This window comes from Balaenoptera ricei, chromosome 8 (genome assembly GCF_028023285.1).
Source record: "Balaenoptera ricei isolate mBalRic1 chromosome 8, mBalRic1.hap2, whole genome shotgun sequence".
Taxonomy (NCBI): Eukaryota; Metazoa; Chordata; class Mammalia; order Artiodactyla; family Balaenopteridae; genus Balaenoptera; species Balaenoptera ricei.
In genome coordinates, this window is record NC_082646.1 from 51,262,986 (window position 1) to 51,277,858 (window position 14,873).

General features: G+C 38.8%; 1 protein-coding gene across 11 annotated transcripts in view; it reads left to right on the top strand.

The window, feature by feature from the left end:
- Positions 1-14,873, top strand: part of DLG2 (discs large MAGUK scaffold protein 2) — a 2,071,189-nt gene that overhangs the window by 1,297,602 nt on the left and 758,714 nt on the right. For 10 of the 11 annotated variants that reach the window (XM_059930672.1, XM_059930680.1, XM_059930673.1 and 7 more), the window contains one exon: positions 11,701-11,754. The exons of the other annotated variant lie outside the window; for it this stretch is intronic. In XM_059930672.1, the coding sequence (XP_059786655.1) occupies positions 11,701-11,754 (54 nt within the window). The remainder of the gene's footprint in view (positions 1-11,700; positions 11,755-14,873) is intronic. 11 annotated transcript variants of the gene reach the window in all.

Sequence of the window (14,873 nt, forward strand, 5' to 3'; positions counted from 1 at the left end):
AACTGGGTGGCATTTTTGGACCTAAGGATTTGTAGGCTCTTGGCTGTGAAACAAAGAGTTCATTGCCTAGTCAATGACAGTGTACAAACACATCTGCAGAATATATTCTCTGGCACCAGCAAATGCTGGCAGTATTTAGCCAACCTCTCTTCTTCTAGTCGTCATTCACTTCTCCTTTTTATCTATTCTCTCTCCCATGTTTTTCCTCATTGAAAATGATTTCAAATAAGACATTAATTTTGAAGAAAATGTGGATAGAGGGAGATTAATAGACGTATAGATGTTTGCAGAATTTAAAATAAGGGAAATTGATCTAAAATGTTGTCTACTCTGTTTTCTCCACAACCCACCCCAAGTGCCATCGTTTAAAAGCAGGTATTGAAACATCTTCCAGGCCTAACATGAACGTAAGAACATTATCTCTTACTACTGATGAAGTAGTAAACCAAACTCACACCTCCTTTTCATCCCTCTCCCTTACATTTCCTCTCATACACACCCTAGAAAAACATTCTAGATATGAAATATTTTAAGACTTTCTCCATGGCTGTTATGTTTTAAACTTTGAGCATATTATCTAGTATCAAATTATGATTGGTAGGGGAAAGAAATCAAGCAGACCTTAGATGTTAAGAAACTTTTCCTGGAGTTAAGGCTTATAGAACATGGAGAAAGGCAAGAATGGAAGAAAGAGCTTGGTGATAATTCTCTGTTTCACTTCAAATCTTTTTGGCTCTTTAATATGGAAGAGAATATTTTGCCACTAATTGCATGGTCTTGTGGCCAGAAAAGTAACTTATTCACAAGAAAAACAGAATACAGGCTCTAAACATGATCATACAAAATACAGATTATAAAAATGATCATAAGTGGATTTTTGAGGTGCCTTGTCTAAGACATCAGAACTTCATCCTTTATCCAGTTCATTAGAAGCCACTTTATATTATTGATCTTTTCCCAACTTGACTTTTGTCTTTTTTCTGCATGCCTTTCTTAATGTCATGTCTTCTGACTTTCTGTATCTGAATGATAAAAGCAGAGCTCATCACCATCCAGAAAGAAGACTTGTATAGCATCCCTGCCTTCTTTCCAGTATTTCCCAGCAGGTCCAAATTTATGATGAGTGAAATCAGATCCTTGATGAGACATAGACTCTTAGAGGTCATCCATTTCACTCTTTATATCTCAAATATAAAAATAAATTGGGAGGCTCAGTGAATTGCCTTTTCACCGTGAGTTACTGAACGTGATGGGTCTAAAACTAAGATCTCCTGATTCCCAGTGAGCCATCTTTATGCCAGTTGCATAATCCCTTGGCTGGATTGTGGTTATTGCCAGGGAGATAGAGTACCCGATTTTTGCCAGCCATGCAGGACCTACCTGAGACGTCAGGTTGACTCCATTATAAATAACTTGAAACATGTTTATATTAAAAAAATAGATGGTTATGGAGTAAAATCTTTTTAAAACTACACAATTTTTTAAAGATACAACATGAAATGTCAAATAAATGTCCAGTTTGGGGTGGATCTTTTGGGATATATCTTCACGCTCATCTGAGAAGTTTAAGAAATTCTGAGGATGCCATTTTACTTTTTTCACAATCTTTGAGTCCTTAGCTTTTTCACCAGATCTCAGGCTTCCTCTCACCTCTCCAACTTCTGAAATGTACAGCAGGGTAGTAAATTAGAGCACAGAACATTTCCTTGCTCCACACAGGGTGGTGATACCACAGAAATATGGATTTGGAGTCAAAAAGAGTGAGCCTTGGCTCCACTAATTTTTAGTCTAGTGACCTTGGGCAAGTTTTGTTACAGGTTCATGCCTCACTCTCCTTATCTGTATAATGAGCATAATTATGGCATGCAACTCATAGGCTTGTAATGAGAAGTAGAAAAGAATGAGTGTAAAGGAACAGCATATGGTAGACATTGAAGACTCTTTCTGTTTATAACTTTCCCTAACTTACATGCCATGGTTCCGAGTAGCATGGTCTGTAGTGCATGTCAGCTCCAGATGCTCAGATCAATAGCACCAGGCAGTGTGATACAACAGCTTGTCACCAGAGGGCAGCGTGCAATTACCCCTTTCTACCCATTCCACCTAATCTGTTGCCTCACAGGTTTCTCATGAATCTTATCTCTTGTTGCTGTGGTTCTAGTTCCAAAGGTTTAAAAACTCATTAACAAACATCTTTTGAGTATATTGTGTGCCAAGCACTCTTAGGAGTGTTGGTGGAAGTGGCTGGTGAAGAAATGAAGTAGGATGAGGGCCCTGCCCTCACAATGACTACAGTTTCATCAAGGAGATACAAATGTCACACATGAACCACTTAGCCATCAACATGTGTAAGAACAGAAAGAAACGTTCATTAAGAATGGCAGAACTTGGTGCTTTCACGTAATTTCTTTTCCTTTATAATTTAATGTGAACTGAAGTAGTACAAATAATGAATGTTTTAACATTTGAGAGGGGCAGGATGGACAGATTGAGGCCTGCAGTGAGGATTGAGGAAGCTTTCATGGAGAGTCCGGGGCTTTAGATTGTCCTTGCAGGATGGAGGGAGTTTGGTTAGGAAGATAAGAGAGGGGACCATGGTTGGTTCAGGATGTGGGAGAAGGAAGAAATGTAAACAGTGACCTTATAGTAGGCATAAGCAAGGTGTAAGCTTGGAGAAGTGAGAGTCCTGGCCTGATGGAAGTAAAGGAGATGAGAGAAGGAAACTAAACAGCAATCATTGATGGATCACCCACTGTGTGCGAGGCCCTGATCCAGGTACCACAGAAGAAACAGGCCCCGCCTCAGCCTGATGAAGCGGCTTTGAGCAAGATTTGACAGCTTGCTCAGAATTCTGGTACCCTAAATCTGGAAAATACAACTGTACTGCTAAGATTATAGCTCTTCGGTGGCTTTGCAAAATGGAGCAGATGGTATCCACATGGCTCTTTCCAGGAATAGCACCACGTGGAGTGAAACAGTGAATTAAGTAGGTATGGTGATTGTGGCATGGGGCACATTGACTAAACCACATCTGAGACTCGAGCTAATGACTCCATTCTTCGTGCGAACTTCAGAGAGCATTTGCACAAATGAAGCAGTTAGATCTGTAAATGCTCAGTGTGAATCAGCGGGACTTGTGGCATCATGGGCTAATAATGGGAAAAAGCAAGGGGCTTACAGTCAGAAGACCTAGGTTTGAATCTCAGCGTTGCTTTTCTCTAGATGTCTGACTTTGGGAAATACACTGAATCACTCTGGGGTTCTGTTTTACTTACCAATAGACAAGGGAAAGTTCCACCGGTCCCTCTGGGGTTCTGTGAAGAGCAGATAAGAAAGCAGAGGCGAAGAGCTTAGCATATTTCCTGACACACAGCGGGTATTGGTCAATGAATGTTAGTTCCCTTTCCTCTGCCTGTGGGAATGAAATGATCTAATGTGTGTAGACACACTTTATAAATTATGAAGCATGATATAGGTGGCCAATCTAATATAATTAACTATTTGAGTTTGAGTGATGATCTACAGACCTAGTTTTGGTGAGTCTTTTATTTTAGCCTTTTACACTAACTGCAAAGAGGTATGTGGAGAGGGTGTAGGATGGAGGTCTGAAGAGTCTTCATAACTAACAGCTCAAGCAATTTATATCTGTTTCTCCAAGTGGGATTGATTCTAGAGAAAACTTATAAAGTAAGGAAAACTCTGTTTAGTTCTGGGTCTTTACTTTCTGTACCTCATTCTCCAGGCTGCCCCATCTTTTCTGTACTAGGGATAAAGAGGTGCCCAACTCAGCCTAACTGAGGCCCTTAGGATATCATTCATATTTTGCAAAATATTACAGTACCTTGTATTTTAAGGGAGGATCAAACAGACATGTTATCACTTTAATCCGAAGGGAAGAAATACTAATGGTGTATTTTCAAAGATCAGTGAAAGAACTTGTGTTGACTAAAACAGACTTCTGGATACGTATCAAATTTTAATAGGGAACAGAAGCAAATATTTTGTATTTAAGTGTTACCCACTTTGGAACTAGGCTGATAGGTTTGACTCTTGACATTGCTGTTACCAGCTGGATGACCTTGAACAAATTGCTTAACATCTCTGTGCCTCAGTTTTCTGTAGAGTGAGGATGTTTTTTTTTATTATTATTAAGAGAGTTCAGGCAAGCAGAGATGAATCGAGTTCAAGCCAAACATAAATCTGACATTCTTTCTTCCCATTTTCTGAGCCAGTCTGGTGGTAAGCTAGTTAGGTAATGATCCCTGCATTTTATTAAGTGCTAGGGAGGGAGAGGAACCAGGGTATTAGCTTCCTCCAAAGTTGCTCCCTTGAGACATCCTGCCATGGCCATTAACCTGCAGTTATGCCTTGGCTAGCCAAGCCTTGGGCGCTCACATTGTTCACTCACCCACTCACCTGTTATTGCCTCAGTGTCCTCACCTGTGAGGGTGGTTGCCCTATGTCACTGCAGGGTAAGGGCAAACCAGGTGACAGGCCAGAACCACTTGGTCCTACTCTTGGTGATGACTCAGATCAAACTGCACCCAACTGGCTGGTCTTGCGGAGAGGGAATATGAAAAGGGAGAGAAAATCCAGGAAAGCAAAAAATAACCACCGTAATAAATAATATCACCTTACATATATAGAGCACCTCTCTTTCTCACTTCACATGCATTATTTCCCTAGCTAACTTCTTGAGAAATAGGTTAACTGGAAAATAGCATTGTCCCATTTTTTAAGTGGGATTTTGAAAGAGATTAAGGGACCTAGAAACCCTCTGAGAATTGGGAATTGAATCTGAGTCAGTACGGTGAGAAATTTCTCTTCAGACTGACAAAGAGAAACTAGCAACTTTCGGGGCAGAAAATAACTGCATTTTTCGGCCTTAACTGGAAAAACTCAGGAGAGGGAATCAGGAGATGTTGGTGGTTACCAGCATGGGTTCTGGGGCTGGAAAGGCCTGGGTTTGACACCTGGTTGTGGTACCTCTTAGATTTGTGACCTTAGGCAAGTGATTTAGCCACCTTGAGCCTCCCCTTCTTTCTGTTTTCCTTTCTTCTTTTTTTAAATGAGAATGATAATGTTTTCCTTAGAACATCTTGGGAAGTAAATGCATCGATGTATCTTAAGTATTTATCACAACCCTGGAACATAATATTTATTCAATAAATGCTTAATATTTTATTATTGTTATTCTTGTTGCTATTATCCTGTCTTCTGTTTTTGATACTAAATAATTGTGAGCTCTGGGGCATGCCTCTTCCTTTCTCTGTCTCCATTTCATATTTGTAAAATGAAAGGTAGAATTAAATGATTCTTAAGGCCTCAGCTTCAAGTTTTATGATTCTAGAGTAGATTTGTTCTTCCTGTTTTGTTTCCTCCTCTCTCATATAACCGTCAATATGTCTTTAATCAGTCATTTACCAAAGAGTTTCTCTGGAGCTTACTCAAAGAAATCCTGATTGAGTCAGCCTGCATGTGCCTATGCTTAGCCTTCTTCCAAGTCATGGCAACTTCAGGCTTGTTCATACAATGCACTAGGGCCAGAGGGAGGAGGGGCGGGTTTTGGAACCATCCTGGATCAAGGTGTATGTCTAATCTGGCTTTCAGCTGGCCTCTGAGTTGTTGGTGAACAGTCAAAATTAGAATCTAAAGAGTTCTGGTAAAGTGTGATTCCATTCTGAAAGGCAGTAGAGCATGGTTGTCAAGAGCATGGCCTCAGGCTTGGGGGGAGGATAAATTAGGAGTCTGGGATTAGCAGATACACACTACTATATATAAAATAGATAAACAACAAGCACCTACTGTATAGCACAGGGAACTCTATTCATTATCTTGTAATAACCTATAATGGAAAAGAATCTGAAAAAAATACATAAAAATGAATACGTATATGTACGTGTAACTAAATCACTTTGCTGTATACCTAAAACCAGCACAACATTGTAAATTAACTATACTTCAATTTAAAATATGGTCAAAAATAAATAAATAAAATAAAATTATATAGCTTAAAAAAAAAAAAAAAGAAAGAGCATGGACTCAGAGCCAGACTGTCAGATTGTTTGGGTTTGAAGGCAATCTATTTACCAGACATCTGACTTCGGGAAAGTTACCTAACCTCTATTTTCTCACCTGTAAATTGAGAATAACAGTGTCTCATTGGGTTATGTGAGGATTAAATAAGTTAATTGATATAAATAAGTGCCGTGTGAGTATTTGCCTTTATTATTATCCATCCCAGTGTGAACATAGCAGGAGATCTGTGTGCAGTGGGTCGTGGTACCATGAGATTCCAGGTAGTCGTGATGCTCAGCCAGTGATGATGATCAACCAGGCAACTACAGATCCTTCAAGTAGGTAAATCCTGGTATCTCCTTCAAGTAAGAGTAGGACCCTGCCGACAACTAGGGATGTGTGGCTCCACCCAACAGACTGTGGGAAAGAAGGAGAAGGAAGAAAGGGTTTCGGTCCAGAAGAGAACTACGAGCAGTAAATTGAGGCAGAAGTCCCCCCAACCACATCACATTTTTTAATTTCCAGAATGGGCCAACATGATGGAGGATTAGGGAGAAAACCAAATAAAAGTAACGTTGTCCTGAGTTCAGTCTTTAGCATACCAGTTCAGTACTTAATGGGAGATATCTCATTTCAGACCTGATTGGGTATGTGGGTAGTAACCCCCATGTTCTACTTCCCTGGTTAGGATCGCGACATGGTCTGATTGGGGCTCACCCTGATGACAGCCCTCTGTGGGAATTGTGAAGCTAAAAGACTGTTAATATGGTATCTTGTAGCAGCCACTCTAAACCAGCTAATATTTATCTTGAGGTTCTGGGATCTCCACCTCTCTCAGTGAAATCATATGCACACACAAATGGACTCATTTTAAAACTTTCAGTGAGTTCCATTTTGTTTTAAGTTGTCATGCCACACTGTAGATAGAGCCTGTGTTACTTCTTGCATATTCAGGAGCCTTATCCTTTAAGAAGATAAGCCAAAGATTCTAGGCCCCCAAAACAGCTCACAAGTTATTCTTGCCATATTTACCTCCTGTTTAATTTGGCCTACTGTCAACTACCTGCCTTCTACTTGCATGTTCCAGGTCAGTTGAAATCCCTGCACAATTCCTAGCCCCATCAATGTTACTATTCAGTTCGTGCTGTATCTGGGTCACTTGGCTATGTGGGTTTCTCTTCTTCTCTACTTCGCTTCTTAAAAGTTTAGGTATAAGCCTGGATTCAGTCTTTTGACCCTCCCACTAGTTAGCCTATACTTGTCGGACCTACGCCTCGCAGAGTATGTTCTTTGACTGACTGGCTGCTCTACCACCCCTGCCAATACCTTTGCTTGAAGAGTCTTCCTCTGGCTTGGTGACCACCTGCCCATTTATGTCAGAGCTATTTCACAGATCTGGCGCTTAACAACTATCACATCAGTTGGAATTAATGAACTTCTTTGAAAATTTGCATTCACTATATAAGATTCTTTATTAGTTACATTCTCCTAGTGGCAAGCAACAGAAGTTTAGTTTCTCTTTTACTATCATAAGCAAAGTTATTGACGTAATATTTGGGTATCCCATGGAACCCAAGGACAGGAAGGTGGCAGGAATTTATGAATAACTTGATCTAATAATTTAAATTGTATCAGGATTTTCTCTGCTTGCATTTGGCTTCTCTATGATTAGCTTTATTCTTCCCTCTTGCTATAAACTAGTTTTTTTTCCACATGGAAAAGAATGTAATATAAGAGGCAAAACATTTATATCTTATAGTTGGGTCGTGCAAGAGAGATGAATTTTCTTAAGCCTTTATATTTACATGAAGACAAGCCTTTAAGCGTCTGGTTTAAAGGAGAGTTTTTTGGGTTTTTTTTTTTTTTTTTTTTTTTTTTTTGTATTTGGTACTGAAATCTCTTTCCAGTTAACGGAAATAAGCATATTGAAGGGGGATGCTGGAATCTGCTAAGTCATCCATTTGATTTAGGGGTTCAGTTAAAAGAGAATATCCAATATGGAGAGAGAAGGTGTGTATGGCAAGGCAGTGTGAAGTGTGGAGATGAAGCTTAGAGGGAATTATCAAAGTAACTGGGGAACTGGTTTTCAGACTCAGAAACCACACTTGATCAAGCTAGGCATGGACTCACATCATCTCAAAAGAGAGAAAAGAAACAGGAGTCAGGCTGAGCCAAGAGAAAATCTGAAATTAACAGCTGGAGAGAAAAGCACATTCATGGGCCATACCTAGAATTCTACTGCACTCTGTGCTACTACAACTTGGGGCTTTTATTCTCTGCTATTATGTGCCATTGAGTACCTAAAAGATTCCAGGAAGCTTCTGGAAAAATGGTCTGGGGAGGGCTGTGGGGGTCCTGGAGCAGAGCAATGGGGAATCTTCAGAAAGTCTGATGTAGTGGGATATTGTGTTATTCAGAATAGCCCACCCTGGCATCTCCTTGGCACTCACATCAGGGAGTTGCCAATGTCAGATGTATGTGATGTATGTTTGTTCATACAATCCACACACGTTTGTTCATGCATTTTTAGTGACTTTTCTAGATGTAGGAATTAACTGTGCTTCTGGATCTTTTTAACACCAAGAAGGAGCAATGAACTTTCCACATTACATAGATTGTATTTCAATGCATAAATGCATAAATGCCTTTACATCCTGCATTTATGAAATAATTCATTATTATTTCCAAAAACTGGATAATTAAGTGTTGGTGCCTGGTTAAAGAAAGAAGGTGATAGTGGATGTTGGAAAAGTCATCACAGTTTTGTTAGTAACATAAGATATTTTGAGGTTATCTCAGAAAGGCTCTCCAAAGCTTTCAGTGAGATATTACTTTCCTTTGTACTATACTTTATAGCTACATTTAGTCAGTAATCCTAAGTATTTCCTGAGCTCCTTCTGTGTACCCAGATGCTGTGAAAAAATCTAAGAACATATACAATCCTTGTCATTGAGAGAGTCTCATTGGAAAGACCAAATTTACATACATGAAATGGAAAATAGCAATAGAAACATACAAAAGTGATAAATGGCATTGTATAGGAACAGGGCCTATGCATAATATTTATTTCCAGACTACATTAATGCAATTTATAAGAAGGAAAACAAGAGTAAGATGAGTTGAAAGTCCCAAATCAAATCAATGCATACTTATTGATCAAAGTGTAGTAGATAATAAGGGGAAATACAAGTATTGCATATGATACTCAGAAAGTTTGAAGTCTAGTCAAGGAGACAAGACACAAATCTTTTGGGAGCCCTGGGAACCAATTAGAAAGCACAGAAGAAACATCATCAAAACTAAAAAACAAACAGCAACAACAAAAACCATTAAGGAATTACCAGGTTGCTTTCAACATCTAATATGCAAGATCCTGTGGCATCTCTTACCTTCAGGGTGGTCTTTGCTTTGCCTGGGTCTTACTTGCTGCTCTTGCTAGAGATCTCAAATCACTGCAGGACTCTTGTGATGGAGACTCTTGGATAATGGAATCATAGAACAACTCAGTGTGGAAAAAATGGATCAGAAAGTCTAGTGTCAAATCTCAGCTGTCATTTTCTCTGAGCCTCAGTTTTCTCATCTATAACATAGGGATAGTGACAATAATGCCTCATCAGTATGGTTTTGTGGAGATTAAATTAGGATATACATATATATATATTCTTATAAATGGGCAAGTAATATGTTTAATAAATGGTAATTTTCTTGATCTAATCAGTTCTTTTTAGTGCAACTGGGCCACTAACATAGCATTGAGATCTCTGGGGCATAAACAATTCACAAACCATCCAGTGATATTTTATCCTTATGATAGTCCATCTTTAGGGGCATTAACTAATGATAGTATTTAACATTGATTCTGAAATTTATGTTTACAAAGCACATTCAAATATATCACCTCATTTATTCTTCAGACAACCTTTTTAGAAGGTGATTATTTCTATTTCCATTCTACAGAGAAGGAAAATGAGGCAAAGAGAGTTAGTGGGCTTGCCCCCAGATCAAATTACCAAGAAGTTGCTGAGCCCCCAAATCATATAATCAGGAAGTTGGTAAACCAAACTTGAGCCCAGGTCTTCTGACTCCAAACCTCATGTTCTTCTCCCTATACTACAGGCCTCTTAACAAACACTGTTTTTTGGTGAGGTCCAGTAGAAACTGTCTTTCTCCAGAGCCCCTATTTATCCACAAGGTACTTGATATTAGGAGTTAACAAATAAACCATGAATATTTAGTTGACCCACTATGCAGATATGTAGAACAGGGTCGTGTTTTCACTGACCAGTGATTTTAGTTAAAACATGGAATTTTGTTCTGTAAAATCTGCTGGATTGCCATTTGTTTTGCCATTAGATTAGGATTCCATAGGCACAGATTGACATTAAAAAGCTGTTAACTCTGTTAACTCCAGAGGGCATAGCTAATGAAACGTCCCCAAAGTTGAGTACTCGCGCAAACTACCGTGTCATATAGGACAGCTCTCGATTAATCATGATGAGACTATTTCCTCTATCTAAATGAAATCTGCAGTTTGGGAAGGAGATTAAAGATCCTTCGGGGAATGAAGGAAACGTTGCTGTGAACATTCTAGAAACAGAAAATAAAGATAGATCTACTTAATATTCATGAAGTCAGATTGGTTGATGCAAATAGATTGCAATCTCTTATTTCCTAATGACTTGGCTTGTAACACTCCTGTATCAGTTTTACACAGATTCCTATTCAACTTTAAGAGGAATGGCTGTATTTTGTACAAATTTTTTTAAAGAAACTTTAGCATATCTAATAAGATTTTCTGCCTCCTTTGACTAATTTTTAATTTTCTAAGGGTAACTAAAGTATATCGTCAAAGGTGCATAAATGACAAAGAAAAGGTATGACACAGCATGAAAAATAGGTAAATATATATAAGATGTCAATAAGTGAACCCTTCTATTTTGCTTTGTATACAACATACTCTCAAAAGCCAGTTTAAAGAAAAGAGTTAGATTGTTTTAGGTTTAATTTTGCTTCCATGAGAGAGAAATCAAAATTCTTTAGCACAGCCATCTCATGAAGAAATTTTTAGGGCTTCCCTGGTGGCGCAGTGGTTGAGAATCTGCCTGCTAATGCAGGGGACACGGGTTCGAGCCCTGGTCTGGGAAGATCCCACATGCCGCGGAGCAACTGGGCCCGTGAGCCACAACTACTGAGCCTGTGCGTCTGGAGCCTGTGCTCCACAACAAGAGAGGCCGCGATAGTGAGAGGCCCGCGCACTGCAATGAAGAGTGACCCCCGTTTGCCGCAACTGGGGAAAGCCCTCGCGCAGAAACGAAGACCCAACATAGCAATCAATCAATCAATCAATAAATCTTTAAAAAAAAAAAAAAAAGAAATTTTTAACTCCTCGCCAAATTTATTAGAAGTCCTTGCCTCTTACACTGCACAAATCCTCACTTCCTCACCTTTGAGTTCTGTTGCTTACTTCATTTCATTATGTGGTCAATGTAGCAAACAAATATTTGAAGGGAAGAGGGTGAAGGGAACTCTGAGCCACTTCATTTATCCCCCCACAACACCTGACATAGTGCCTATACAGGTTCTCAAGAAATACTGTTGAGCTCTTGGTTAAATAAGTTAACAGATCCTATCTCAGAATAGACAACTTGTTATTTAAAACTTTTTTCTATTTCTCTTTTTTAGGCCAGCCCTGCTCCTATAATTGTCAACACAGATACTTTGGACACGATTCCTTATGTAAGTAACATTTTTATTAAGACTATCTTTAAAAACTGATAGAACTCAATCAGCTGAATTTAAAATTTTGTACATATTCCATTTTACCCAATCCAGATAATCTCATGAAATGATGTGTAGCATGAGTTTTGTGAGTTTTCTTTTGATATTTGCTAACTCACAGCTTAGGCATGCTGACATTTTCCTCTTTGATTCATTGTTTTGTAAAGCACAAGGGCCTATCATGAGAAAAAAAAAACCACAGCCAATTGTGATCAAATAATGTTAGTTTCTTAAGTGGTTCCCTGAAAAGAGATTGAACAAACTTCTCTGGGTTTCTTAATAAAGGAATATGCAAATCAATTTATATGATAGAGTCTAGAACATAATAAGTGATCAATAAATATTTGATGGATTTTGCTAGGCTTATAACAAGAATTGGAACAAAATTTTGGGAGGGTGAATTCTATCTATATATAATAAGATGTATGGTTTTATAAAAGCATGGGGCATGAGATAAAAGGCACAGGCAGATCAGTAAAGCCCAAAATTCTGTATCTGAAATATAACCACTATGAGGGCCAAAATTCTTGATGACAGTCTGGCTGGGGAAGGGTGATTGGAGAGTGGTGCTGGGCCACAGTGGTATGAGTGGTTGACTTTATGGAGGTCCATAAAGTCATAAAGCTTTGTGAGTCGCCCTAGCTGATGGATAGAGGAGAGTGATTTAGGAAGATGGGACACAGATGCATGCAGACAGAGGGTTTGAAGCAGAGAGAAGGGCTGCAGGCATAATGCACAAGAACAAACAGATCCCTGGTCTTTGATTAAATGAGTACAAAGTGCTTGGTAAGTATTGGCTATTCTCAGTCTTAGACCCCAACCTCAAATGCCTACAAGGACCAAGCAAGTCACAGAAATAGATGGAGCAGGAGGCATGGGGAGAGTGGGGAATAGAGAGCACGTGATCTTCCAAAGTGGGAGCAGCTGCCCGTTGGCTCCAGTGGGTGGGTACCAAAGGGAAATGGGATCAAGAGTTGCCAGATCATTCAGTTTCTCAAGAGAAATCAGAAATTTGAATTTTTATACAATTTTACAGGTCAACTAATTCTCAAAATTTCAAACATTCTGTGCCAAAGTGTGTCTAGTCTAAAGGCTTCCCTTTGGGAGATACCTGCCTCTGAGGAACTGGAGGTCCTGAGCAGGTTCTGCAAGCCAGGACTCGGCCACAGGGGAGCAGAATGCCAGAACTGGAGTGCAAGTTGGGACTTGATTACAGGGACAAGTGATTAAAACTGGGACGCAGGGTCAGGACAAGAATAACAGCGAGCTTGACTTAATGCTGAATCACCTGAACTACTGAACTAGGGCTTCTTAAATCTTTCTGAACAAGAGTCATTTAGGGTCAGACTGGAAATGGGGTTAAGCTTACCGGTAGGAATCAAGTGGCCCCAGCTGTGGAAAGTAAACGACTCTGTTGGAAGGAAGCAAAGCAAATGTTAAAGACACATAGTATTCCCTATTCTATCTCTCACTCTTCCTACCCTCCTTTGTTTTTCAAACATTTATATTGGGATTATTGTATGCCTGACACTGCTTTAAGCACTTATCAAATATTAACTCATGTAATCCTCGTAACAACCCTATGAGACAGGTACTATTAATTTCTCCATTTTACGGATGAGGAAACTGAGTCATAAAGAAGTTAAATAACTTTCTCAAAATTGCACAGTAACAGGCAGAGCCAAGAATGGATCTAGGTATCCTGGCTGTAGAGTTTGAGATCTTACTTAACCCTGATCTTGCTGCTGCTTGTGTTTCCTCCTTCCCTCCCTCCTTTTCTGCCTCTCAGCTTGAGAACAAAGTTTTGCTACTTACTCCTCAGCAATGTGTAGCTTTGGGTGGATGACAAGTTGTCACAGAAGCTTCAATACCCTTTAGGCAGGGATCCATATATATATTAAGGGATTCTATGTCTTTAATATAGTGAATCTCCTTACTATATCCATTGGCATCATCTAAAGCAGATGAGCAGTGCTTTGAAGTAGACATGGAGCACAGAGACTTGACCGTGTTAAGTAGGACTGCTTTCTTGTGATACACCTATATTTATTCAAAGCCTTCTATTAGGGTTCTCATGACTAACTTCCAGATGCCCTTATGTACAAATAATTTATGAATAAGAATCTAAGGATTTTGAATAGACATGCTTGATTGGTAGCCCAACTGATTAGCTAGTAAAATCAGCCAAGTATAACAAATTAATCAGATTGCTCTCATTCTCCTAAATATCAATTTTGTATCTGATTTTAAGTTCTTCAAAGGGATTTTTAAAAATTATCTTCAACTTTTTTGTACTTAATACAAACCCTCTTTGAGCTTCCTTAAGAGTAGGATCTTTAGAGACATTTGCTAAGTATGATGAAACTGTCCCAATTCTCATGGCAGTGTGTTGTTGAGCTATTCATTTACTCCTTCTGGACCTAAATTGATATATAAGATAGGAATTATAATATCTACCTCAGAGGTGACAGTGAGGATCTAATAAGGTTATGTATGTGAAATCATGCTTCATTAACTTCCGGTTAATGGGGGCTTATTTATTTATTATTTTATTCAATAAATACTTATGCAGTAACATGTGCTAGACCCTGAGAGAATATTAAATATTAATATCTTCCCCCATGTATAAGAAACATAATTATATTATACATTGAAAAATGGCAGATTTAGCACACAAGCATTAATGTAGATGAATGTGCTTTGTGTCTGGACATAGGCCTAACCCTCCCTTTTGTTCCTGACTCACTGGGTGACCTCGAACAAATCACTGTTCCTTTTGCAGGCTATTTTCTCATTCCCTGGTGTTCTATACTTTGTTTTCCTATTTTCTGTCACATGTTCTAGTTGTTCACATAATTTCAGCTCTATTTAATGAAAAACCAATTTCAGAGTTCCCCAGAGCATTTCAGTCATGTTGCATAAGAACATTTCCTTCCTTAAAATATTACCTAAATGACAAATTTTAACTTATGTATTAAAATCCTCCCCAAGAATAATTTCATTACAAGTAAATATATTAATTTTGCCAAATAGCAAGTTTGGTTTTAGAAATATATGGTCCTCTGTGAAGCCATCTG